This window comes from Antechinus flavipes, chromosome 1 (assembly GCF_016432865.1).
Source record: "Antechinus flavipes isolate AdamAnt ecotype Samford, QLD, Australia chromosome 1, AdamAnt_v2, whole genome shotgun sequence".
Lineage (NCBI taxonomy): Eukaryota > Metazoa > Chordata > Mammalia > Dasyuromorphia > Dasyuridae > Antechinus > Antechinus flavipes.
In genome coordinates, this window is record NC_067398.1 from 550,975,068 (window position 1) to 551,002,913 (window position 27,846).

Here is a 27,846-nt window from a genome sequence, read left to right on the forward strand (position 1 = left end):
GCAGGGAAGGACCAGGGCTGGAGAGGTCTTCTGGGAAGACCTACTTTTCTCCATTCCCATTCAAAGACGGAGAGCAATCGTAGGAGGGCGCAACCCTCAGCTATCTTAAGCATTCAGCTACAGTCCTTCCCAGAGCCCAACCCATCTATCCATCGTGGCTGGGCGGGGCGAAGAGGGGCGGACCTGGCTCAGTCCTCTCCTTCCCCCAGCCCGCCTCCCGCACTCCGGCCAGCCCCCGGAGCTGCCGTCACTTCCCTCAGCTGGTCCTGCTGCTCTTGCTCCTGCTCCTCGCCTTCCTCAGCTTCCCGGGGCCGCTGCCGTCCGCAGGTGACTGAGCCCCTGGGGAGCTTTCTCCTCCTTGCCTGCATCCCGTCCCTCTGTTCTTCCAGGTGTAGGATGGAGTCTCTGAATTCCGAGCGCGTCTTAAGACTGCCCTCTCTCACCTGCTTCCCTGCATCTGCTCCCACTCCTTCATTTCCTGTTTATTGCCCTCCTTTTCTTCCCCTCCACTCCCTTTCTTCTGGGTTTATAATCGCGACGGATACTAAGTGAAGTCTCTTTTGGGTCTGCCACTGTCCCTAGAGTGATTGTTTAGTTGTTTTCCTAGACTGATTGCATGTGGCCTGAGTTCTTCAGGCAGTGGGAATTAGTTTGGTAAATTTTGGGAAGGTCTTCAAGATGCTCCGTTAACGTAAGATGCTTCCTCCTTAATTTTATCTCTAAATTGTCTAAATTAGGTGATACTTTGAGAGGGCGGGGCTTCCAAGAAAATGGGCGGGTATTTGGGTTTTAGAATTCTTTGGATTGCCAATTTGGAAGTGGGAAGGACCTTCAAGGTCATTTAATCTAACCCCCTGATTTTAGAATTAGAAGAAACTCAGACCCAGAGAGATTCAGTGACTTGCTCAAAGATTGTTCACACCGATTATAAGTGCAGAATGAGAATTTGAAATCGGGTCCTCCAACTCCAAGTCCACTTTTCTACTCCTACCTGTGGAAGCTTGGGACTCGGAAAAAGATTGATTTTATTGCTGCACATATGGATTTTCCATGCGAAAATCCTCTGTGTTCTTTCAGAAGGGATTTTGTCATTTTAGTTAATCTGGAAGCATGTTAATCCTACAGAACATTAAAGGACCTTAGCGCAGTAGCTAGAGATGGAGTCAGGAAGACCTGAGTTCAAATCCACTCTCAGAGTTTGTAGCTGTATGACTCTGGGCAAGTCATTTAACCCTGTTTACCTTAGTTTCCTCATCTGTAAAAATGAACTGAACTAGGAAATGGCAAACCATTCCAGTATTGCTAAGAAAATCTCAAATGGAGTCACGAGTCTGACACCGCTGAATCTATAACAACAATCATTATGAATGTCATTTATGTACTCTAGTAATTCATAGATTAACACTGAAAAGGACTTTAGAAACCTTTGATATACAGTACATATGAGGAAACTGAGCCTAAAAGAAGTTAAGTGCGTTACTCAGGAGCTGATTCTAAATCCATTGCCCTGTCTTCTATACCACATTGCAGAATTACCGTTTGTGCTATGTTGAGACATAATGATGAATGATTATTCCCCAAGGGCATTGGCATATATAGGATCTTGTTTTATTTTATGACCTCAGAGTCCTTTTTCAGTTTTTTGAATTCTCATCAGCTTTTTACAATTTTTCTCTCTTCCTTCCCAGCCAGCTGTCATTGCTTGATGCTCACATTGAACTTGCCTTTAAGCAATCTTTCTATCTCCTTTTGATTTTTGGTGAGTTTGGAAACCAGTTAACTATGAGTAAAGTAATAGTAAATAGATTTTCACTTAATTCAGAGGAACTATCCTGTTGATATTGCCTTAATTTGTGTCTCTTTGAAAGGGGGAAAAAGCTATTTTTCTTTATATAAATCTTTTATTATACACGGAACAAATTTATAAAATATTATTTTAAAAGTACATTTACTGTGAAAATTCTTTTAGACTTTTAAAATAAAGATTTTTTTCTTTTTTTTGTCATCACTTCTTCATTTTTCATTTTTTGTCACTTTTGCCAATTTCTTTTTAAGAACATTGTTATTATCATCATTATTATAAGAACAGTGTTATTATCACTAGGGCTTTATATGGGCCAGATTTGTAATTGAGAGACAATATATTTGGACTATGTTATATATATGTACATGTATAGATATGCATATACTATATAAATTAATATAAGCATATATCATATTATTTAGAGTTTATGTTAAATATATGAATATGTAACAAATATATACTACAATTAAGAGGCCTTGATTACCTCCTGGTTTGAGGCTGTTCTGCTATTGGATAATTGAGTTCCACTTAAGTGAGATATTAATGTATTTGTACAAAGAAAGAACATCTATGTGAGATAGTGGGAGGAAATTGAGTCTTTCTATCTCTCCCAGTTTGGAAGTATGGCAGCCGCTCATGGCTTATTGTTCATTTTATTGTTGTTCAGTCTGGAAACTCTGACCTGCTCTGTTTCCAACCTGTACCCCTCCATAAGCAGTGGAGGAGCCCTCTGCTTCCAGGCAAATGCCATATTGTTACTAGTCTTAGCAGAAATATGCAATCGACCTTCACTCTATTACAGATAAAAATTCCTGAGCTCTTAATATCCACTAGTTTCTACTAGTTCGACTTTCCAGTAATAGGGATTATAGTCCTGTACCAGCATGTCTAGTAATATAATTACATTAAAATGGAAATACCTGAAGTTCTATCTCACACTCATGTATTTAATACAAATAAGTAGAAATGATAAAGTTCAATGCCAGTGTGACTTTGAGGCAGCTAGTTGGTACAATGAATTCCACTGGACTTGGAATTAGGAGGACTCATCTTTCTGAGTTCAAATTTGGCCTTAGATGCTTACTAGTTGTGAAACCCTGGATAAATGATTTGTTTGCCTCAGTTTCCCCATCTAAAATGATCTGAAGAAAGAAATGGCAAATAACATTTAGTAATTTTGAAAAAGAAAGGAACTTTTCACAAATTTCTTAAACAAGGGCAGATGTATTGCTATCATATTTCAATTTGATTGAAAAGTTGAAGTTAGTTATGACAGAATTTTCATTCTCTTTATTTCATATGACTCTTCTCCAGTGCTTCTGTGCTCTGCTCTCTTTCCACAGTAAAACATGGCTGAAGACTCTCAGAGAAACTTTCGTTCAGTATATTATGAGAAAGTTGGATTTCGTGGTGTTGAAGAAAAGAAATCATTGGAAATACTCCTCAAAGATGATCCTCTGGGTGAGTTTTAAAAGATAATTCAACTAAATGAAGACAAACTATCCTATGAAAATCTTAAAAGAGATCTGCCATAATTGCCACTTTATATGTTTTTGAATGAAGGATAGCCACAGGTTTATATCTTGAAAGGAAAGTTGAATGGTCAAGCTTTTATTTTTAATATTATTTCTGATACATAAAGACTATGTGGTACTTTAATGCCCTAGGGTTAGAAGTTTCAGATGATTTCCCAGTCTGCATTAGTAAAGGACATTTCCTTGCCAGAAATTCCCCATATTGATGAAATCACACACAAACACACACACACACACACACACACACACACACACACACACACACACAAAACCAAAAATAACGATTCCCTCCCCCCAACCATATATACAGTATCGCTGAAAACATCTTTGTAAAATTGATTTTTACATTTATTCCCCCTTGGGCTAGACTTGCAGTAGGATTCCTGTATTAAAAGATATGGCTAGTTTTATGGTTCTTGCTTGGGTGTTGCCCGTATACGATATTGCGAATCTGGTAGAATAATTCTCTGGCATTTGACTACCTTTTCTCTAAGACTGTAAATTTGTACATTCACATCTATCTATGAATAAGTGTGCATTTTTCATTTTCCCTACCAGGATCACACCTATTGATGAGTCAATTTAGTTGTATCCAACTCTTCATGACACTGTTTTGGGGTTTTCTTGGCAGAGACACCAGAGTGGCTTCCTATTTCCATCTCATTTATTTTACAGAGGAGGAACTGAGTTAAATGACTTGTCCAGGGACACACAGATAGCAAGTGTCTGAGCCCAGATTTGAACTCAGGAAGATGAAGATGAATTTTCCTGTCTCCAAGCCTAGCATTCTATCCACTGCATCACCTACCTGCCTTAGAGTCACATAATATAGAGCTTTATCATTTCTTTTTATTTTTGTTAATTGCTTGAGTATGAGATAGAGCTTCAAGTATTTCAATTTAATGTAGTTATGTTACTGTGCATGGTGCTATAGGACTATAATCCCTGTTGGGAAGTTGAGGCTAGTGGAATCTAGGAGCTTAGGAATTCTGATCTATAGTAGATGAAGGCGGATTGGTATGAAGCCTAGTAACAATATGGCATTTGACTGAAAGCAGGGGCCCTCTAGGCTGCTTAAGGAGGGGTAACAGAGCAAGTCAGAGTTTCAATGCAGAACAGCAATGGACTCACATCCATGAGTGGCTATTGTACTTCCAATCTAGTGAGAGAGAAAGCTCCAGTTTCCTTCTACCTGCCCCTACACAATTGCAGGGATGCTGAACATTTTTCTTTCTTGCTTTCTTTCTTTTTTTTTTTTTTAATAGCTTTTTACTTACAAGTTATATGCATGGATAATTTAAAGCATTGACAATTGCCAAACCTTTTGCTGAACATTTTTATAAGCATTTATTTACTCTAGGTGCTCACTATATCAGTTCTCTATATCTCTTGATCTCTTCTTTTTCCTTGGAAGATGTGGTCTATCATTAGTAAATATATAACATAATGGAAGTTTTCAATAACAATGTGTATTTTTAGTAACTCTTGACATGACTTGTGCTCTGAAAATGCTAAATGAGTTCAGTGGATCACATATTTCGGATTCTGTCCAAACAGCAATGATGTATATGGTTTTTCTAGAGATCATGGATTCTTAACCTTTTCTCTGTGTGTGTGTGTGTGTGTGTTTTGGACCTATTGATATATTGATATATTATATATGTAGGCTTACAAAGGAAACCAATTGTAATGAAATAGCTATTATAAAAATGTTAAAGGAACAAGTTCATAGACCCTAATATAGACCTAGATAAACAACATTACTTAAACCTTTAACTTTTTCAGTGCTTTAAAATTTTCAAAAGGCTTTCTTGCATCTCTGATCTTTTGCAATCTCTGAGCAGTTTACAGAATAAAAATTATTATCTCTATTTGGGCAACAAGAGAGCTGAGCTTAGAGGCCCAGAGAGGTAAGCAGTAGGCCAGAGTGAAAATTAGAATTTGGTTTTCTCAATACCTACTGCTGTGCTCTTTGAATTGCCTCATATGGACGCGCCTAGATTTCGTTAGCCGCAGAGCTAGATTAGAGTAGCCAAATGGGGCTTTTGTCTCAAATTGGAGAAATTACCCAAGAGTTTGAAATTTGCCCATGAGAGGACATTTAAAGGGCTACTGATTAAAAACAAAACAAAACAAAACAAAGCAAAAAAACTTTATAAATAAAGAGATGGGGCAAAGTCTGTGATTTAATTTTGGGAGGAGATGAGGAGAAACCCGGTATTGAGAGGAAGGTGCTAGTATGATAGGGGTGTAACAGTTGGGCCCACGGGGGAAGAATCTCAAATAAAAGTCAGCCCTTGTAGAACCCAAATTATGAAAGATGCCTATCTATGGCCCAGAAAGTTCATTATCTTCTCATTGCTGAGTGGTGATTCCAAGACCATCTAGCAGTTCAATTGTCAGGGAAGAGGAAGAAGGTTGGGAAAGGCTTTTTTATATCACTGACTATGCTGTTGGGGAGTATTTTTATGGATTAGGAGGAAAACAAGGTAGGAGAAAGAGAATACCTTTGTTCTGCTGGAGAGCTTCTTGAGAATACTTCTGCTTTCTTGATCCTTGGGAACTTTGTCTTTTCTCCAGATTTTGCTCTTTGAGTTTTTTCATAGTTTTTTAAGGTCTAGTACCTGAGCATCAGTCAACAGGGCTCATTTGGAAATGTCATAGATTATGAATGAAATGAACTTAAGGGATCTTTGACTTTCTGTAAGGGTTGCCACTCCAGTTTACTCCCAAATAATCAATTTTCTTGTATATCAGATTTGAAGAAACAATTGACCTTATCAACTTATTATACAGAATAATTAATTTACCTAGGAAGTTACCAAATAGACCAATTCTTCTGGGAGTGGAGGTAAAGTATCTCCATAGCAGTGGCCTTGTGTTAACCTGGGACTTGTGTCTTCCCTGAAAGTGTATACCTAATCAGACTGATATTCATTGTATTATGTGCCCTGAATACAAAAATTCCTATTTCCAAAAATTCCATATCTACCCAGATAATAACTCTTTGTCTAAGGAAATGAGTTATTATATTTTTAGTTGTTCAAAAAAACTATACTTCAAAAATATTCAATCAACAGAGAAATGTACATTATATCAGCCAAATCAATATTGTTTTAGAGATATTTGTATATATATGTGTGTGTATGTGTGTGTGTATAAAATGTACATATGTCTATATATCTAAATCTATGTATTGTGGGCATATATATGTATATGTGTGTCTCTGTACAGGAGTATATTTATAAATATGTACGTGTGTGTACATATGTACATAAATATATCCATGTGTAACTGTAGTCTGCTTTGAGGAAGTGGGGGGAGAAAAGGGGAAAAATAATAAAATAAAAAATACACAAAGGAGAATAAAAGAAAACCTACAAGAAAGCAAAGAAAAGATGACAGTTATAAGTATAATGTCTTCTATTTTTATATATGTCTTGAAATGGAAATCTATTGTTACATATTTTGAATTCTTCCTGATGTCCTGCTGGGCACTTGACAATGTTTTTTTGTTTTTTTTTTTCCTGTCTTTCTTCCTTTTTCTATTTTATTTTTTCTTATTTCTGCATTTAAATTTCAAATCAATATAAAAATAAAAATTAAAAAAAAATAAATAAAAATAAAAATAAAAAAAATAAATCAATATATCTTTTTAAAAAAGAAAGGAAAAACTCCTTTCTTCTTTAATTCTGTTAGTAACTTCATATAAGTCTCATTCTAATTTTTTGTTTTTTTTCTCTTCTAGACATTGAGAAGCTTTGTACATTTAGTCAGAGATTCCCTCTCCCATCCATGTACCGAGGCTTCGTGTGGAAGGTGCTTTTAGGTAGGACTTTAAAGAGCTGCAAGAGATTTAATCTTGGGACATATTGGGCACTAGGATGATTTCTTATCAGATTGAAAATGGACTTGAATGGGCAATGATCCACTTTAAGCATGGGAAGTCTTCCTAACTCCAGCCCTGCCTTCTATCCATTTTGTCATTTAATTACTCTAGTCTTTTCATTGCCCTAAGAGAATTCCTCAAAAGCCTAGAGGTACATATGAACTTTTTGCCACTGTTAGGATATGTAGAACAGCCACCCCTTCATCTTGTGTTTGGTAACTGTAACTTGGTGAAGTTGGAGTTCCATGAAGAAGATGAAATAATTGGTGGCAATGTTGGAAAATTTTGGAGGAATTCAAAGATTGGGGTGGTGATCTTTTGGTTTCTGGTACAGAGTATTAATAAGATGGGAAATAATCAGTTTTAATTTTATCAGACCTTTGAAAGAAGAATCACTACTAGACTCAATTTCCTGGGAGTTCTGGGTGTTGGACAGTTTTGTGAATAACAGCAGAAATTTTGGTGCTAGTACATTTCTGGGCCAGTGGTAATTCATTTAAGTTCACTATGGTTACTCATATAGATTCAGTGATGGATGAAACCAAATTTGCCCAGACTCTCATCAGAAACTAGAAAGAATGGGATCCTCATTTTCTATCATAAGTTCAGAACTGAGACCTAGAGAAGTTAATCAAAATTGTACAGGTAGTAATAAGAAGAGCTTAAATTCAAACTGATAAAAAGATACAAGGCTCAAAGAAATGCCTCTTCCTAAGTGTAATATATGAATATGTAGAAACTGTATATAAAACAAGAACTTTGGAATAGAAACATCTTTTTTTTTTTTATGTGTTTTGAGTCATAGATGGAGAAACATCTCACTCTGTATCAGACAGGCTGACTCTTAATTCTTCAAAGGAAAAATTTTTGTCCAAAGACCCTGGCATTTCTTCTTTATGAAGATTCCTCTAATTTGGGTTAAGCTGCAAAAAAGGGACAGTAAAGACTCAACACTTAGATAACAATCTTACTATCTATACACAAATAATATTTGGTGTTTGTATGAAGGTAGTTGAGTTAGAGACTTAAAGGAACTTGGGGTTATGTTGGTGTTCAAATGAAGCTTTTAAATCTATAATAAGATAAACTTAGAGAATATTTTAATATTCTTTTGATTTAATCACAGCTTGACAAAATGTAGATGACTAAGGTAAATAAAGATTATGTTTAGGTAAATGAACATTCAGAACATTATTGCCCATAGTGTTCAAAAGTAGAATCACAAATTTGGAATTTGAAGGCATCCTAATTTCTCAAATAAGAAAACTGAAGAGAGGATGTTTCTTGCCAAGGATTATATGGCAAATGATGACAAGACTGGGAGTAGAACCTAGATCCTGGGGTACTCTAATCAATTTTATTTTCTCTTTATCGCATTATCTTTCTTTTTGTGTGTGTGTGGGGGGATTTTGCTGAGGCAATTGGGGCTAAGTGACTTCTTGCCCAGGGTCACACAGCCAGGAAATGTTAAGTGTCGGAGACCAGATTTGAACTCAAGTCCTCCTGACTTCAGGACTGGTGTTCTATCCACTGTGCCACCTAGCTGCCCCCACCATATTATCTTTCATTCCTTTTTTTCTTTTATTATTGGTTTTTGTTTTTTACAACAAAGTCATTTCCTTATATGTCCTCTTCATTATTGATCCTTCAGTTGTAACTAGGAAAAAAAGTTATTCAACAATAAATGACAAAATAACAGCGTAGCATATAGCTCCCAGTAGGCCTCTACCTCTCTTCTAAGACAAGAAAAAACATTTTTTGATTAATTTATTGATGGCTTTTATTTTTATATTACCTATGGACCATCCTAAAGTAACTAATCAGAAGCTAAGTATTATTGTTGTTCCCATAACAAACCTTGTACCTAAGTATTCTCCTTCTCTCTACTGCCCTTCTACTACCAAAGTTCAGACTCTTTCCTGCTTCTCTAGGTTATTCCCAATTGAATTGGCTTTAATGTCTCCTTTCCAATTCATTTTCCATACAGCTGTCAAAATACCTTTTCTAAGGCACAGAAATGAGGTTGGACTAGATATCTTCTTCTAGCTATAAATCTATGATCCTATGAATATGTCAATCAGTCAATGGGCATTTGTTAAGTGCCAACTATGAGCCAAGCACTGTGCTAAGCACTGGGAATACAAAGAGAGATAAAACTTAAGTTCCTGCCCTCAGGGAGCTTGCATGGAATCTTTTTGGTATCATGTAATTTTAAGACTATATCAACAATGATGTTATTAACTTAAGCCTCAGTGCTTTAAGAATATGATAACTTCCTGGATTTCTTCGACAAAGAGAACTAACCTTTTTTGTTTTTGTTTTCAGGGGATTTTCCTCCTAGCAGCCCCTTTGAAAAGAATTTGGATTTCTGATTCTAGCTCTGGCTTTCTCCTCTTTCTTAGGAATCCTGCCTCCTCATCATGAATCCCATACTCAGGTCATGATGTACCGGAAGGAACAGTACACAGATGTCCTGCATGCCCTGAAAGTCATCCGTTTTGTCAGTGACTCTACTCCTCAGGTGGACGTCTACCTGCGCATGTATCAGCTAGAATCTGGAAAATTGCCTCGAAGTCCTTCCTTTCCTCTGGTTGGTGACTGCTTTGCTTTGACACTTGGTTTTGCCTTTAAATATTTATAAGCAACCAGGACCCATCTTAAGGCCATCACAAAATTAAAGTCATTAAGTAGGAAAGCTTTTTAGGCATCTAAGGAAAGTAATGAGGTGGGGAATAGAGGGAGAAAAAAAATTTGGAACACAAGATTTTGCAAGGGTAAATGTTAAAAAAAAATCTGTGCTTATGTTTGAAAATGAAAAGCTTTAAAAATATGTACTACTCATAAAAAATTAATCTTAAGAACCTATACAAAAGGTATCAACTTCATTTTATTAACGCTAAGTGAAATTTAATGGAAATTGCTGAGTATTCCTGTTTCCCTTGATGAAAATAATAAAGGTTTGCAACTATCAGTAGCTACAAGTCTATATATCTATGCAGTAGCACTGCATCATTTACTTTATAAATAAAAAAACAAGTTAAATATACATGGCAAATATGTTGTTAAAAAAAAATTAAATTGATTCTGGAGAGCACTACAACTGATAGTCAAATCACTGCATTTAGTAGTCTCTCCCAGTGATTATGCTATCTAATCTGTGAGAAGAAGGGAAAAAAATCATATATATATATGTTTAATAATAGTTTTTTTCTTTTCTTTTTTTTTATTAAAGCTTTATTCTTTATTATTTTCATCAAGGGAAAAAGGAATGTTCAGCAATCTCCATTAAATTTTACTTAGCATTAATAAAATGAAATTAATATCTTTTATAGCTTCTTAAGATTAATTTTTTATTAGTAGTACATATTTTTAAAAGCTTTTTATTTTCAAACTATATGCATAGTTTTCAACATTCACCCTTGCAAAACCTTGTGTTCCAAAATTTTTTCTCTCTTCTTTCCCCCCCACCCCCTTCTGTAGATGACAAGTAATTCAATATATATTAAACATGTGCAATTCTTCTATACATATTTCCACCATTATCAGGCTGTACAAGAAAAATCAGATCAAAAAGAAAATAAAATGCAAGCAAACAACAACAACAAAAAAAGGGAAAATATTATGTTGTGATTTGCACTTAGTCCCCACACTCCTCTCTCTGGGTGCAAATGGCTTTCTTCCTCACAAGACCATTGGAATTGGCCTGAATCACCTCATTGTTTAAAAAAGCCATGTCCATCAAAATTGATCATTATATAATTTTGTTGCTGTGTACAATGTTCTCTTGGTTCAAGTAGTACATACTTAGTCGTAGGTAGACCTGTTAAAGTTTTTGGTCTATCTCTACTTAAAATTCTTTTTTACTTAAATGGTCCTATGGACCTCCAGCATAAAGCACTCCACTTTTACACATCGAATACCGTCAGAAACAAGGTATCCCCTCCCCCCCGTTTTAAGTAGAAAACTGTCTTATGAGTATGCTATTATGGATTTAGGAAAGTTGTGTTTTTTTGCTCGTTTCCATACACATCTAAATTTGTATACAACTCAGAAACATATTAAAAGGAGGCCTACAGATGAAAGAATGAAAGGATTTAATATTTTCCAGAGTAAGAAGATAATATTTAGTTTGGTTTTAACTTTGAAGCATTACTGTTTAACTCAGATAAGATTCCAAAACATTTTCAGCAGGGGATAATATTTGAGAACAAAAGATTTTCATGTATTTTTCTTGCCTCTCGGAAGTCTTTTGCTAAAATTTACTTAAGGAATTTACTATCATGTTTTGAACGTCATTTTGAAAGATTTGGAAATGGTCATTCTTTTGATCTGTATAATCTTGGTTCTAGGGTCTATCAGATCAAAGTCACTTTAAGTTTGTATTTAAAGATAGCATAAAATAGACTTTATTAATGCCTAGAAGTAAAACTTTAAAATATTCTTAAACTATTTTACTTTATAAATAAAATTTTATAAATATTTTATTTTATATTTGTTTTAAAATATTGTTATTTGTTCTCATGATAGTATATAATATTCATTGATTATAATATTGATAACAGAGACATTTTGGCATAGTGAATGGAGCGCTAACCTTGAATCAGAAAGACCTGAATTTGGGGTAGTCAGTGGCTGAAGCACTTGCCCTGAAGTGATAAACACAACACTTACTAACTGTGGGCTCTGAATGAATCACTTAACCCCAATTTCTTGCCTCCCCACCAAAAAAAGAATCCCTGAATTCATCAGATCATAGATTAGAGGGGACTTTAGAAGCCATCTGGTCCATTGCCCCCATTTAATAGATGAATAAGCTAAGGCATAAGAGGCTAGGTGAGTTGCAAGGGATCATATGGCTAATAAATGTCTCAGTTCCCCATTTCCTGTCTTCAGATTCATGGTACAACTGACAGGTGACTCCACTGATACTTATTAGCAAATTAAGTCACTTAACCTTTTTGTAATTCAGATAGCTCCTAGCACTTATTTAATGTCTTATAGGTTGGCTAGAATCTGCTAGGTGTCTTGATAGATAGAGTACTGGGCCAGGAGTCAGGAAGATTCATTTCCCTGAGTTCAAATCTGGCCTCAGATACGTAATAGTATGGGCAATCACTTAACTCTGTTTGCCTCAGTTTCCTGATCTGTAAAATTAACAGAAGAAGGAAATGGCAAACTACTGTAGATTTTTGCCAGTTATGTCCCAAAGGGATCATGAAAGGTTGAACATGACTGAAAACAACTGACCATCAATATGTGTCAGGCACTGTATTGGGGATACAAAAAAACAAACCCCAACAAGCCCCTGAATATCTTTCTCCTCAAGCAGCCTACATTCTGTTGGGGGAAAGAATATGTATACAGGTAAACATAATTAAACTGTATACAAAGAAAAAAGGAATCCTGATGATCTCTGAAACATAAATGAATTGCTGATGATTTATCTGTGGTATACCTATTATAGAACTTGTATTAGGTTTACCAAATGCTTAGAGTGTTTACAAGACTGTCTTAGACTTCTATAACTTCTAATTCTTCTTACACCCTTCCTTAGTTTTCTTTGTAATGTTGAACTTGATGTGAAAAAAGTTTATCACTATAAACCCAGCTATATCAAGCACTGTTCAGCCAATTACCATACCCAAACTGCAATCAACTTCCAACCAAAGTTCTCCAATTTGAAACATTTCTATACCAATCAGGAAGGGAGAAAGAAAATGTTGATATTGTGAGGGATGTAGAAGACCCTTACCCAAAATGACTACTCAGAGATCACTCAGTAGAAAGCAGAAAAGTTGTTTATTGAAAACCTCTGGAGGATGAGCCGTCCCATCGTGAGATAAGAAAGAGAAAGCTCGCGGTAGGAGGGCTAAAGAAGTAGTAAAGATACATAGCTTTTATACAAGAAATTACATCACAAGTAAGAGAGCACTTAGAAGGGGAGGGGGAAGCATCTAATTGGTTGTTGCTTTTTGGGGAGAATGGAAGGTTTCTGTTTCCCTGAAATCTCCTGATTTCTAGGAAACAGAAAGTCAGGCCTTCAGGCTTAATCAAGCAGACAGTGGTCCAGCTAATAGACTAAATATCGATAAATGTCAAATACCAATAAACGTCATCAACTCAGGTTAAGTAAATATGTTTCTATCTGGCCAAGGCTCAAGTAGATATGAGCCTGCACATATTATACAGGTCATAGGGGAGACACAGAAATAATAAAATACAGAAAAAGAATTCATACATTCCTGTAAGTTCTTCACCTTATCTATTTCCTACAATATCATAACATGCTTCCCACCCCTCCTCCCCCATTTTTACTGAATTTTACACATATTTGTAACAGTTTTTTTTTTTAATTTTTATTAAGGTATGTGTGGGCAAACTCAATTGGGATTAATTATGCATAGATAAATATTATATAAATTTGCCTTTAATTTAACTATTGATAATTTAAAATATGCATTTTAATGAAGTATAGTCAATGAAAGTATGGAACAATAGGAAGACTTCTGGATTAAAGAGTGAGATACTCTACGTTCAAATCCCATCTCTCTTCATTTATTATTTGATGTGACATTGGTCAAGTCACCCAGCCTTTACTGACCTCTCATCCCTACTGAACTACCATAGTCCTTTTGGGCTTCTCAAGTTGTGCCTTTTCTTGGGGTTGTACCTTTCCTTGGGGTCGAGTCTTTATCCTTACCTGTCAGGGTCAGTTTTCCAGAAGACACCATTTTATTTTATTTTTTTTGCATGTCAGTTAGAGTCAAGTGACTTGCCCAGGGTCACACAGATAGTAAGCGTTAAGTGTCTGAGGCAGGATTTGAACTCAAGTCCTCCTGACTCCAGGGCTGGTGTTTTATCCACTGTGCCATCTGGCTGTCCCAGAAAACATGTTTTTAATCCTCATCCAGTTCTAATTCTGTAATTCTATGATCAAACAAACAGACAGAAAGAAGGTTACCTTGTTTGCCTTCAGTTCCATCCCAAATGTCATTTCTTTGTGCTTTGTTATCTTTATTTTTTTAATGGTGGATTTTTTTTTTTTTTTTTGGTTTGTTGCTCCTCAAGTTTTTCCATGTTTTCTTATATTCTTTATACATATAATTTTGTGGCAGCATATAATTGCTTTACATTAATATACTATGATTTATTCTTACAATTCTTTAATTGGTGGATATATTGATTTAAATTTTTCAGCTAAATGAGTAAAGTGGCCATGAATTTTTTTTTTTCTTTTGAACAGAAGACCAAAGATATCTTCTTAAAAGAACATTCATATTTATGGGTCAAAAGGAAGATGAAGAGCCAGCAAAAGAGACAGAAAAGGAGTAAGCAAAGAGTTAGGAGACTCATAACAGTATATAGTGCCACAGATGTTCAGGGAACAGACGGTACTGTCAGCAGCAGCAAATGTAATTTGGACAGCTGCTACTGAGGCAGTCAGATGGTGCAGTGAATGCTCTCACTGGGTCTAAGTTCAAATGCATCTCAGACACTTATTAGGTATGTGACCCTGAGCAAACCACTTAACTGTTTGTCTCACCTTCCTTATCTGTAAAATGGGATAATAATATTCCTTTTTTTTTTTTTTAAAGGCAATTGGAGTTAAGTGATTTGCCCAGGGTCATATAGCTAGATAATATTAAGTGTCTAAGGATGGATTTGAACTCAGGTCCTCCTGACTTCAGGGCCAGCACTCTATCCACTTCACCATCTAGCTGCTCCTAATAATATTATTTTCTTAAGCTAGTTTTCTATTTTTTGCCATGAAAGGATGATTTCATTTCCAAAGAGGTCAAGTGCTTTCTAGCTTTAAGTGTTTCTTTTTATCATTGTTCAAGTGTATTTTCTGTAACAAAAACATACTGAAAATGTTTTCTCTCCCCTTGGAAATTATAATTCTTTAAATATCACTGATTTAAAAATTCTCACAGATCATATGATTTAAGCAATTGAATAATATAAATTCGCTGTTTTGTCTCTCAATAAAAATATTTACACATGTGCATATAACATGCATGGATATACACATGTGCACATTGCACATACTCATTCAATCACATATGTGTAGGATTGTAGCTGTGCACATACATACACATACACAGTACACATAGATATATATAGGTATACAATAAGACATACATACATACATGTACACACATGTACTTGCAAATGGCATATAAGTGCACACATGCTGTGTGAATAAACATACAAAACAGGCATTATATGCATATACATATGTACATATCTCATATACATGCATACAATATACGCATTGCATAATGCGTACACATTTCATGTCATGTATCCACACATATATGTATACATTCATGCATGTTTATACATGTACACACACACATATTTGTTGTGATGATCAAATGAGACAATATTTGTAAATGCTTAGCAGAATGCCTGGCACATCGTTGATATTATATAAATGTTAGCTATCATCATTAGCTACAATAAGATCAAGAACATGAGGACTGAAAACAGTCATTTAGAATTTGCAATAAAGAGTCATTCACTGCATTAGAAAGAACTGTTTTAGTACAATGGCAGAGATGGCCTCCTTCTTGTTAAGAGTATGAGAAGTTAATGTGTGAGAAGGAGTGAGAGATAGTGAGTAAAGTCCTTCACAGGGAAGAGAGTGAAGATCAAAAACTCAACACCAAGGAAAAGCATTCTGTTTACATACATTTTGAGAGGCCCAATCAATTAAATTAAAGAAAATGCAGTTTTATTAAAAAATATATATATATTCTTTCCCTCCTTCCCATTTAATTAATGTGTTCTTTTTCTTCTAGGAACCAGAAGATGAAGTGTTTCTTGCCATTGCCAAGGCTATGGAAGAGATGGTTGAAGATAATGTTGATTGTTATTGGCTTATCAGATGCTTTGTGAATCAATTAAATAACAAGTTCCGGGATTCCTTACCCCAGCTGGTGAGAAGTGATTTTTTTTTTTTTTTTTTTGGTCTTGGGGAGGGGGTAGGACGTAGACACTGAGGCTAACAGGTGTCCTAGAGCTCTTATGATCCTTTAGGGCTATTGCTGGCGAGAGTTGCTTCCCCCAATAACTATTATTTGTGGCTCACGTCCAAGTGCCTATAGAAGGGGTCTAATATTAGATACACAACTAAGTGGCTACTTTTATATTGGTCAGGATGAGGAATGATTCTTTTCCTTTTGCTTTTCATAATATCATTGTATCTTGGATTTAGAGCTGGAAAGTATTTTGAGATTATCTCAGTCAGGTTGATTGAGGCTTGAAAAACTCCCAAGTACAGATGAACTAGATTAAAATGTAATTGGGAAATGTTTAACAAAATAAATAAAAATGCAAAATAATGTCCATTTGTGGTTTTCTAAGTCATTCCACTAGAGCAGACAGATGGCACAATAGAGAGAGCACTGGGCTTGGAACTGGGGATATTCACCTTCATAAATTCAAATCTGGTCTCGGATATGTACTAGCTGTGTAACTCTGGACAAATCACTCGACCTTAAGGTCACTTAAGGGATTGTGGGTAAGTCATTTCATCCTGTTTGTCCCAGATTCTTTACCTGCAAAATGAGCTAGAGAAGAAAAGGGCAAACTACTCTAGAATCTCGCTAATAAGACCTCAGATTGGGTTATAAAGAATCAGACTACCAAACTAACAGAACAAGTCATTCTGTTGCTAAACTAACCCTCTTGCTTTATAGTTGAGGAAACTGAGATGCAGATATGTTAAGTGAATTGCTCAGGGTGATATCGTTAATAAGAGGTAGAGCCAATATTTGAACCCAGTCTTCTGCCTCAAGAGCCATTACTCATTCCACTATGCCATGATGCCTTTTTTTTCTTTGTTTCTTACTCTTTTCATTTTTTTCCTATTAACACCTTTTGAGAAATGACATGATTGCTTTGTATAAGGACATATATGTATATATGTGTATATATGTATGTATAAAGATCACTGTTACATAAGGATACCAAATAAGGTTGAGGATATTTATTGATTGTATTTATTAAGTATGATCTTATATAATGGAATTCTTACTTCTAAACTCAATTATAATCTCCTGAATTTGCCTGTGCTTCCTTAGCTACTTTTTCTAGTTACTCCAGTGACTTTGGACAGTGCAACGCTTCCCAGATTCTTGAAGTTGAAATAATGGTATAGTCAGCACTTTTAAAGGAAGAACAGGGGAAAATATGTTATCAGAAAGGTAGTACACTTATAATCCATGGTAATTTCATTTTTCTTCAAGACATTTCACAGGTTTCAAATTTCCAATGGAATCTAATATTGGTAGAACTAAATAGTTATGAAGTTTTTAGAAAAGCCTTTGCTAAGCATAAATAAAAGCTGACCAGTGATTGTGCTGAGATTTGTCTTTGTCCTAAATTTATTTCCCCTTGGAAATTATAATTCTTTAAATATCACTGATTTAAAAATTCTCACAGTTAAACAGTATGAACTTTTAAAAAATTTACAATATGGATTTTTCCTACCCATCCTCTTACAGTTATCATTAACTTCTTAAGTTATCTTCTTAGGTTTTTAAAGCCTTGCCAAACAAAATTGCAATCACAAAGCAAAGATTTTTCCAAAATCTAAAGGATTATGGATAGAAAAAGGACTTTTTGTCATCGGAATAAGGACAGCACATACCAGGGTGATGTGCACCCTAACTATATTTCAGTGTTCTGAATCATTGGATCCCACCAACACCTTTGCTCCTCTTTAGAAGGCTCACTGAAATCTTGTTCTCTCATAGATTAAACTCACTGCCATATATACAAGGATTTTGTCAAAATTGCAAAAAAGCTATAAGGCACAACATGATTTCATAGGTAATCTAACCAGGGGATCTTAACTTATGATCCTTAAATATTTCTCCTCCATATTTCGATGTTTGCTTCAATATAATTAGTTTCCTTTGAAAAACTATGTATTTTATTTCTATATTTTTGCATTTATACATTATATATTTATTGCTCTGTGAAAGGGTCCACAATTTTTACTCCACTTCCAAAGGGGTGTATGAAACAAAAAAGAGTTAAGAACCTTTGAGTTATATTATCTCAGGCTATAAAATGGCTATGCCTCCCTTTTGCCATAGTTATTCTAAGTCCTGAAAAATTCTCATGATAAAAAAGCTTTTTGTAAATGAGTTTATTGACTTTTTTCCTAGTTATAGTCAATAAACATTAGGTCAGCATCATTGTTTATTGTACTGTGCTACATATGCAGGGAGAGTACAAAGATGGATGAAACATGTCCTGTTTATATTCTGCTAGGGAATGTAACATGTGCACAAATATGTATAGCTCAAGATAAGTAGTAAAATAAGCCAGAGAGAAGTCAGAGGTTAACCTAAATTAGACTCCATGCAATTCAAACTATTTCCTGTCTTCTCATCTTCCTGATCCTTTGCCCCCAAACCAGCCATTGAGATGGCATAGTGGATAGAGATCTTGAGGCAGAAACTGTGGGTTCAAATTTTACTTCTGATACTTAGTAGCTGTGTAATGATAACTAAGTCATTTTCTTCCTTGAAGACTGTTTCCTAATTGATAAAATGGGGCTAGATTTTTGTTTTCATATGCCATGACAAATAGATATTAAAATATGCAAAGTTCTTTGTAGATCTTAAAACACCATATAAATGCTGGCTACTATTAATTATTATTTCTATTACTATTCCTAATCTAATTATTTACATATTAATGTTTATAAGGCTTTAATAGGATCATTTTTGTGAAGAAGTTATTATTAATTTCTTAAATTCCTCTCATTTCTTCTTCCTGAAACTGCAAATATATGACATTGAAAACCTATGCTAAAATTATACTCTATTGCTTCAAAGTGATGTGGATTTGACCTTTAGTTCTCAAAGGCTGTGCTCATCACTAGAAGTTGGTGATGAATTTTTGCTTGCGGCAGTTCAGGAAACTGTCGACTAAAGCTAACCCTATTGGAAGTCACAGCAGCTTATGCCCAAACTCAGGAAATCTTTGAAAGCATGGGAGATATTATTGAGACCATAGTAAATATAATTTTGGGAAGAACTCTCTATTTATTGGCCAAACTAGAATACTAAAATGTGTAAATTTCACTGTTTTCAAGGTGCTAATTTGTCATTTTAAAAAATGCATTTTAAATTATTCTTAAATCTGTAACATTTTAAAATTTCTCTTCTCTATGTCTTGCTGAGGTCTGCTAATTTTTGGTGGTTTTCTTTGTGCTAATTATAATTAAGAAATACAAATCAGGTGCTAAGCGAAGCAAGTAGAACCAGGAAAACACCATACACAGCAACAACAAAATTGTGTGATGGTCAGCTATGATAGATTTAGATGCTTTGGTCTACATGTAAGAATAACTCTTCTCAGCAATTCAGTGATCCAAAGCAATCCCAGTAAACTTTGGATGGAAAATGCCATCTGTATCCAAAGAGAAAACTATGGAAATGGAATGTGGACCAATGCATACTATTTTCACCTTTTTTCTTCTGTTTTTTTTTTTTTCTCATGATTTTTTTCCTTTTTGTTCTGATTTTTTCTCCCAACATGACTCATATGGAAATATGTAAAAAATGAATGTACATGTGTAACCTAAAAAAAAAAAATAAAAAAGATACAAATTGGGATCATAGAATTATAGAGCATTTAAAGTCCTACAAAGTACTCTACAAATTTAAAAACTTTTTTGTCATGATATATGAGGACAAAATTTATAAGGTCAAAAATCTAGCCCCATTTTTCAGTGCAGAAACTGAATCTCAGAGGATCAGATGACTTATCCATAATCACATAATTTAGTGTAGATTGGAAATTTAAAGATCTGAGAGATTAAGTGATTAATCCAAAGTCACATAGCTAGTTGCTGTCTAAACTGGGACAAAGACATGGTCACCAGTGATTCTAAGTCTTTATCCAGTAGAATTTTAGAATGATAGGTTTAGAGCCAAAAAAGACCTCACAGGTCACCTATTCCAACCATCTCACCCTATAGATGATGCTGCTGAGGCTAAAAAAGGATTCTGTCTACCACATTGTTTCTCTGTTCTTTTCCAATTTTTCTAGACCTCCCTTCTCATGTCTCACTTCTTATCTTTTTCTCTCTTGTTTCCTCTTCTGTACTGTTTATATCTTTCCCTAGTTTTGAGTCTCAGAAATTTAAAAAAGGACTGCTAAATCAGTTTAGTCCAATTGATAGATTTTTGCTTGGGGGACTATGTCTGCCCAGGTTAAGTGTGAATAACATTAAGGTTTTAGCTATTTATAGCACTTGTTTTTATTTAACATTTAGAAGATTTTCAGCATGTCCTATACATCAGCTGATATAATTTACATCATTGAATTTATATCCTTTCTCTTTCTGTTTCCTTTAGCCAAAGGTTTTTGAACAGTACTTGAATCTTGAAGATAGCCGTCTCCTGAATCACATGAAGATGTGTTCTGCGATAACCAAACTGCCTTATGATCTCTGGTTCCAGAAGTGCTTTGCCGGTTGTTTACCTGAATCCAGTTTACAGAGGCAAGTATTTCTTTGGAAGATTGTAAAGACTCTGTTGTTGATCAACATTGCTTGTATTAGGCATGTCAAACTTAACATGTCCAAAACAGAACTCATTGTTTTTCCTTTTAAGCCCTTCCCACTTCTGGATTTCTCTGACAAAAGCTTCTTCCATTCTCTTCATAAACATCATTGTTCTCAATTCCTCATTCTTCTAGTTATCAAATCTTCTGTCTCCATGACGTTTCTCTTATATGACGCTTTCTTTCTACTCACACAATGACCACTTTAGCTCAGATTCTCATCTGACACTGGACAGTTGCAAACAAGTCCTATTAATTGTTCTCCTGTCTCAAGTCTCTTTCTACTCCAGTCAGTCGATAAACATCTATCATTTAATAAACGCTTACTATGTGTCAGGCATTGTGCTAAGCACTGAAGATACAAAAAGGGAAAAAAAATGGTTCCTGTCCTCAAGGAGCTTTTAATCTAATAGGGGAAACAACATGCAGATAAATGTATGGGAAGTAAGCTATTTACATGTTAGATAAGAAAAAAATTGGCAGAAGAGGCACTGGAATACACACAGAGAGAGAGAGAGAGAGAAGAGAGGATATATAGGAAATAATTAATGTATGGGAGACATGAGAATTAAGAGGGCTTGGGGAAGTCTTCCTTAGAAGATAAGATTTTAAGTTAGATTTAAAGGAAAACATAGAGGTCAAACTCAAAGCTGAGGAGGGAGAGCATTCTAGGCATGGAGGACAGCTAGAGAGAAAGCCCAAACTGAGAGATGAAGTGTCTTGTGTGTGAAAGAATTAGGACACCAGTGTCACTGAGGAAGAAGGTATAAGAAGATTGGAAGGGGTGTGTGTGTCTGTGTGTGTGTGTGTGTGATTACGAAAGACTTTGAATGTCAGAGCATTTTGTATTTGATCTTGGAGGCACTCTGGAGTTTATTGAGTAGGGGACTGACATGTTTTAGAAAAAAATCACTTTGATGGCTGAATGGAGAGTGGTTTGGAGTAGAGAGAGACTTAAGGCTAACTGACCCAGCAGGAGGCTATTGCAATAATCAAGGCATGAGATGATGAGAACTTGTGCCACAGTTATGGCTGTGTCAGAGGAGGGAAGGACCATATTGGAGAGATAGAAAAGTTGAAATCAACAAACCTTGGCAACAGCTTGGACATGGAAGTTGACACAAAGTGAGGAATACATGTTGATTTTAAATACAGACCATGTATTTTCTTACTTAATAAATGGTTTTATTTTTCCTTTAGGATCAAATACAATCACTTCTATTTAGTGTTTTTAAAGCTCTTCACAACCTTGCCACAACCTACTTTTCCAGCTTCATTGGACATTGCTCCCTAATTCACACTCTTGAGAACCAGCTCAAACAGCTTTCTCTTTGCTTCTTATATTATTTTTGTTTCTTATATTATTCCTTTTCTCATCTCTTTGCTTTTGCTGATTGACTATGCCTGGAATTCAGTCTCCACACCTCTACCTCATAAAATCCCTTGATGATGATGATGCTGGTAATGATAATAACAGCCAGAATTTGCATGAGACCTTTAATGATTTACAAATATGTCATTTATGGGGTAGCGAGGTGATACAGTGGCTAGAGCACTGATCCTGGAGTCAGGAGGACCTGAGTTCAAATCTCATTTCAGATACTTAACATTTCCTAGCTGTGTTATCCTGAGCAAGTCATTTAACCCCACCTGCCTTACCAAAAAAAAAAAAAAAAGATTAAAAACAAATATCCTAGGAGGTAGGTGTTATGATCCCACTTTACAAATGAAGAAACTCACTTACGAACAGGGAGTTTAATGACTTATCTAGGGTTACACAGTTGGGAAGTGCCAGACCAAATTTGAGCTCAAAAATTCCTGATTCCAAGTACATGCTACCTAGTTTCTCACTATAAGCCACAGCTAAACACCATCTCCTACAGGAAGCCTTCCCTGGTTTCCCCCTAGCTACTACTGCCCTCTCTCTTCAACTATCTTTTATTTAACTACTTATTTATTGGTATTTATTCTGTAACTATTTATTAAGTGCCTGTTATTTCCCCTGTTACAATGTAAACCCAGTGAGAATAAAAATTGTTTCATTTGGAAGTCGCTAGGTGGTGCTGTTGATAGAGCTCGGGTGACTGATATGAAGAAAGCCCTCTATTCAAATCCTACATCAGACCCTAACTAATTTTGTAACAGTGAGCGGCTCACCCCTTTCATTTTTCTTCATGTGTAAGAAGGGGATTATAATGACAGCAGCTACTGCTTAGGATTGTTGTGAGCATCAGAGGAAATTAATATCTATGAAGCACTGTGCAAACTTTTAAGCACTATATAAATAGTAGTTTTTACTATATTTAATATCAGTATAGATATTAATAAAATAATAAATAAAATAGAAATATAACCATTCCTATTATTAATTATTATTAGCAATAATAATCATTCATTATATATGTAGTCCCAATCTCCTATATGCCAGATATATAGTAAGAGCTTAATAAATAATTCATTGCTTGATTGAACAGGCACCTCAAAGGATTGTTTCTTATTTGTCATTTTATTTTCCTCATTACCTGGCACAGTGTATTGAACAAAATAGGCACTTAGTAAATGTTTATTAAATGAATAAAAGAATGAATGAATGAAAAGAAGATAAACTACATGTTCCTGCTCCTTAAATACAGTATGAATTTTCTCCTAAGGAAAAAAAAATTATTTAGAAGCATCATTGTTTGTAAACAATGCTATTTCTCCTTCCAATTAAGATAGTATAGCATAGCACGATTTATTACGGTTTCTTATTTGAGGGTCCTCAGATCATAAAGGAGCAGCTAGATGGCAAAATAGGATAAAGTGCTGGTCCTGAAGTCAGCAAGACTCATTTTCTTGAGTTCAAATCTGACCTCAGACACTTATCTGGGTAACCCTATATAAGTAACTTAACCCTGTTACTCAGTTTCCTTGTCAATTAAAAGAGCAGAAAAAGGAAATGGAAACCATTCCAGTATTTCTTCCTGAGTTCAAATTTGACTTCAGATACTTACAGTTGGGGTGACCCTATGCAAGTATCTTAACCCTGTTACTCAGTTTCCTTATCTATTAAAAGAACTGAAGAAGGAAATGGAAACCATTCCAGTATTTCTGCCAAGAAAATCTCAAATGAGGTCATGAAGAGTTGGACATGACTGAAATAACTCAACAAGAAATTATAAAACTCACAACACTGAGGACTTAAATAGAAGAGCAGTTTTTCTTATAAATATCATGGAGCTCAGTTCTAAGAATGGATCCAGAAATATATGACTTCATTGCAGTATCACTATGAGCAGGTTTGTAAAGAAAATGAATTGAACTTGAGGCTGCACTTCCAAACACCATACTAGTCAATCCCCATGTATTGAACTATAAATATAATTTTTATTTGTATCCTTTATTTTTACAATATTTTTGTGTCTGAATACATCCTTTGCCATACCCAATGATCCATCTTTTGTAGCAAAGAATCAGAAAAGAAAGATTTTCTGAAAATCAGTTCAACAAAATTAACCTGCTCATCAACAACATTGGAAGATGTATGTAGTGCTTCCCATCTGTTATCTCCCATTTCTACAAAGAAAGGAGGGAAGTATGTTTTCTAAACTCTTCTCCAAGGCCAGGATGAGTCATTATAAGTATATAGTTTAGTTTTGTACTTTTTCCGATTTACCTTATGGTAGACATGTATAATTTTGTTGGTTCAGCTTAATTCACTATATATCAGTTCATATAAGCCTTCCTATGCTTCTCTGTATTCTTTGTAGTCTACATTTCTTGTGTTTCAGTAGTATTCCATTATGTTCATATACCATTCCCCAAATGAACATCTACTTTGCTCCTAGTTCTTTGTCCTGCAGAAAGAGTTGTTATGGATATTTTTATGCATATGAGAACTTTCTATCATTAACCTCTTTAGCAATGGAATCACTGAGTCAAAGATTATGACTTCTTTATTGCTTTTTATAGCATTAATTTAAGTATCAGTTTCTTTTGATTTTCATTAATTATATTTTTAAAAATAATTTTTTTTGCTTTTTATTTTTACATCACTTAAATTTCTCCATATATCCCTTTTCCTTCTCTGTTACAAAGAACCATCCTTAAAACAAAGAACAAAAAAGAGGGGGAAAACTTGTTTTGTAAAATTAACCAAGATATGGAAAAAAATTCTGACATATACAGTGCATAACCCCTGTAATCCTCCAGTTTTGCAAAGAAATGAGGGAAGGTAAATCTCTAATTTCAAAGGGGAACGTTAGAGGTAAGAATTTTAATAGATTTATTATAGGCTGGTATGTAAATGTATTTTCCTTTTCTTCTTATTTCTAATCATATCTAAGATAAATTCAGTTGAACTTGAAATACTTCATGAATGTCCATTTATTTATTTATTTGTTTATTTGTTTTGCTGAGGCAATTGGGGTTTAGTGACTTGTCCAAAGTCACACAGCTAGGAAGTGTTAAGTATCTGAGGTCTTATTTGAACTCAGGTCCTCCTGACTTCAAAGCTGGTGCTCTATCCACTATGCCACCTAGCTGCCCCAATGAATGTCCATTTATAAATGATTCTCTGACAAGATTAATAGTGGAAATAAAGAATAACTTTATTTTGGATTTTGAAGAAATTTTAATAATTTAAAATTCAGCATTATCACTTCATTGAATATTTTTATTTTTGTAGAATTTGGGACAAAGTTATAAGTGGTTCCTGCAAGATCTTAGTTTTTGTTGCTGTGGAAATTTTATTAACTTTTAAAATAAAAGTAATGGCATTGAACAACTCTGAAAAAATCACAAAGTTTTTGGAAAATGTAAGTATACTTTACCTTCATTTGCTCATTCAGCAACTCTTTCATAGAATTTTAGGAGCAGGGATAGAGAACTGGAGGCATCTGGGTGGCTTAGAGAACAGAGAAGTGGGCTTAAATTCAAAAAAGACTATTATGCTATAATACTATTATACTATAACAAATTATAATACATACTATAAATTATAGTATTTATTGGATGATAAAGTATATAGTTAAGGAGAAGACTACAGATACTGTTAATCTGGATTTAAGTAAAGCAAATGACAAAATTTCTTGGGCTGTTCTTGTGAATAAAATGATAAGAGATGGGCTTGATCAAGGCTTTTTAAACTTAAAAAAATTGGCCTCAGACAGTCATTAGTTATGTGGCATTTAACCTCTATTTGCCTTAATTCACTGGAGAAAGAAATGACAGACCATTCTAGTATCTTTGCCAAAAAATTGCCTTGGACAGTATTGACATACTATGGTTCATGGAATCACTAAAGAGACAAAAACAATGGATGACAAAAGACAGAGAACTAGAAAGAGCCTTAGAGATATTCTGGTCTAGTCCTTTGGTTTTTATAGAAGCATTTGTTTTATTTTGACCAACAAAACAAAGTAGATTCTCTACTTAACTAGATTTTCTCAGTATACAAACTATTATTCCCAATAATAAATTATAGTATTTATTGGATGATAAAGTATGTAGTTAAGGGAGCAAAGCAAATGACAAAATTTCTCGTGCTGTTCTTGTGAATAAAATGACAAGAGATGGGCTTGATCAGGGCTTTTAAAACTTTTTCCATTTGTTAGTCCTTTTCTCTTGAGAAATTTTTACACGACCTCTAGTATCTAGGTATATAACATATACAAATCAAACATTTATTGATAATTAGTAACAATTTTGCATATTCAGTTATGAGAACTTATAGGATATTGCAAAATCTTGTTAAGGAAATTGAGGGCTAGATGCTACTGTAATTAGGTGGATTTGAAACTAGTTGAATGACTAGTCCCAAAGTAGCTTAATAGGTCACTATTGGTTTCACAAAGAATTATGAGTGTATTGTCTCAAGGCCCTCATCATTTCCTTGTACAATTAATGTTCATATCAATTATTAGAAAAAGGCATGCATCACATTTTTTAATCAAATTTGCAGAGTCCCAAAAATGGAAGAGATAGCTAATGTGTTAAATAAATGACAGAGTGAGATCCAATATGGTCTTGACAAGCTGAAACATTGGAATGAATCTAATAAGATGAAATGAAATAAAAGATAAATGCCAAATGTGGACCATTAGAGTGGAAGATGAATGGAGTGCTAAACTTGCGGTCATTCAGATGATGGTACCCAGTCCTGCTTCCAGTATTTATTAGTTGTGCAACCACGAGCAAGTCACTTTTCAATAAACAATGCCTTTGCTTTGATGATTCAGTTCCTCTCCACTTAGATGGGATCACAGATGCTTGATATATTAATATAAATGCAAACTTCTTTGCTAGTTTAAAAAAGTTTCATAAAATACTATTAGGTAAAATAAAATTTTAAAAAAATTCTATTGTTCTAAAAACAAAAACAAAAATAGCTTTATGAGGATCCAGAAGGTATTTTTAGATAACAGTTTATCTGAAAAAAACTTAGGGGTTTTAGTGCACTAGAGTCCTAATACAATTTAACAGTGTGATTTGTTGTTCAGTAGTTTTTCAGGTGAGACTGACTCTTTATGACCCCATTTGGGATTTTCTTGGCAGATATCCTGGAATGGTTTACCATTTTCTTCTTCAACTCATTTTACAGATGAGGAAACTAAGGCAAATAGAGTTAAGTGACTGTCTAGGGTCACACAGCTTGTAAGTGTCTGAGGCTGGATTTGAATTCAGTAAGATGAGTTTTTCCTAACTCCAGGTCCAATGCTCTATCTGTTGCAAAAGTACGGATTTCACAAGATGTTTTTTTTTTTCTTTCTATTTTTTCACAGATCCCTCAAGATAGTTCAGATGCAATTGTGAGCAAAGCCATTGATTTATGGCATAAACACTGTGGTACTCCAGTGCATTCCATGTGAGCCCTTCTTTTAAACATAGACATGGTATACTGACTGAACATGGGCTTTTCAGAGGTGACTACAGTTCACTGCAAACAATCTCCTGAACTGACTAAAAATGCTTTGGGATTTGTTTTCATTTTTTTTTATGGTCTAATGTTGAAATGTAAATATTTTTTCAATAAAACTATTTAACTAAAA

At 34.7% G+C, this 27,846-nt stretch overlaps 1 protein-coding gene across 2 annotated transcripts; it reads left to right on the plus strand.

Annotated features, from left to right (window-relative positions):
* Window positions 1-219: 219 nt before the first annotated feature.
* On the plus strand, window positions 220-27,846 carry TBC1D7 (TBC1 domain family member 7). Of its 2 annotated transcripts, XM_051970666.1 has the most exons (9): window positions 220-327; window positions 1,689-1,759; window positions 3,148-3,265; window positions 7,088-7,168; window positions 9,631-9,818; window positions 16,033-16,170; window positions 20,611-20,756; window positions 25,485-25,614; window positions 27,580-27,846. In XM_051970666.1, the coding sequence occupies exons 3-9, from the start codon at window positions 3,154-3,156 to the stop codon at window positions 27,664-27,666; spliced, it is 882 nt and encodes a 293-aa protein (XP_051826626.1). In that variant the 5' UTR covers window positions 220-327; window positions 1,689-1,759; window positions 3,148-3,153; the 3' UTR covers window positions 27,667-27,846. The 2 variants fall into 2 exon arrangements, with proteins under 2 accessions (XP_051826626.1, XP_051826628.1); XM_051970668.1 differs by lacking the exon at window positions 1,689-1,759 and having other exon boundaries at window positions 230-327.

Coding starts and splice junctions, on each gene's coding strand:
- TBC1D7 (XM_051970666.1), top strand. CDS start 3,154: ATGGCTGAAGACTCTCAGAGAAACTTTCGTTCAGTATATTATGAGAAA. Junction 7,169..9,630: donor CGTGTGGAAGGTGCTTTTAG/GTAGGACTTTAA, acceptor CCTCTTTCTTAG/GAATCCTGCCTCCTCATCAT. Junction 9,819..16,032: donor GAAGTCCTTCCTTTCCTCTG/GTTGGTGACTGC, acceptor TTTTTCTTCTAG/GAACCAGAAGATGAAGTGTT.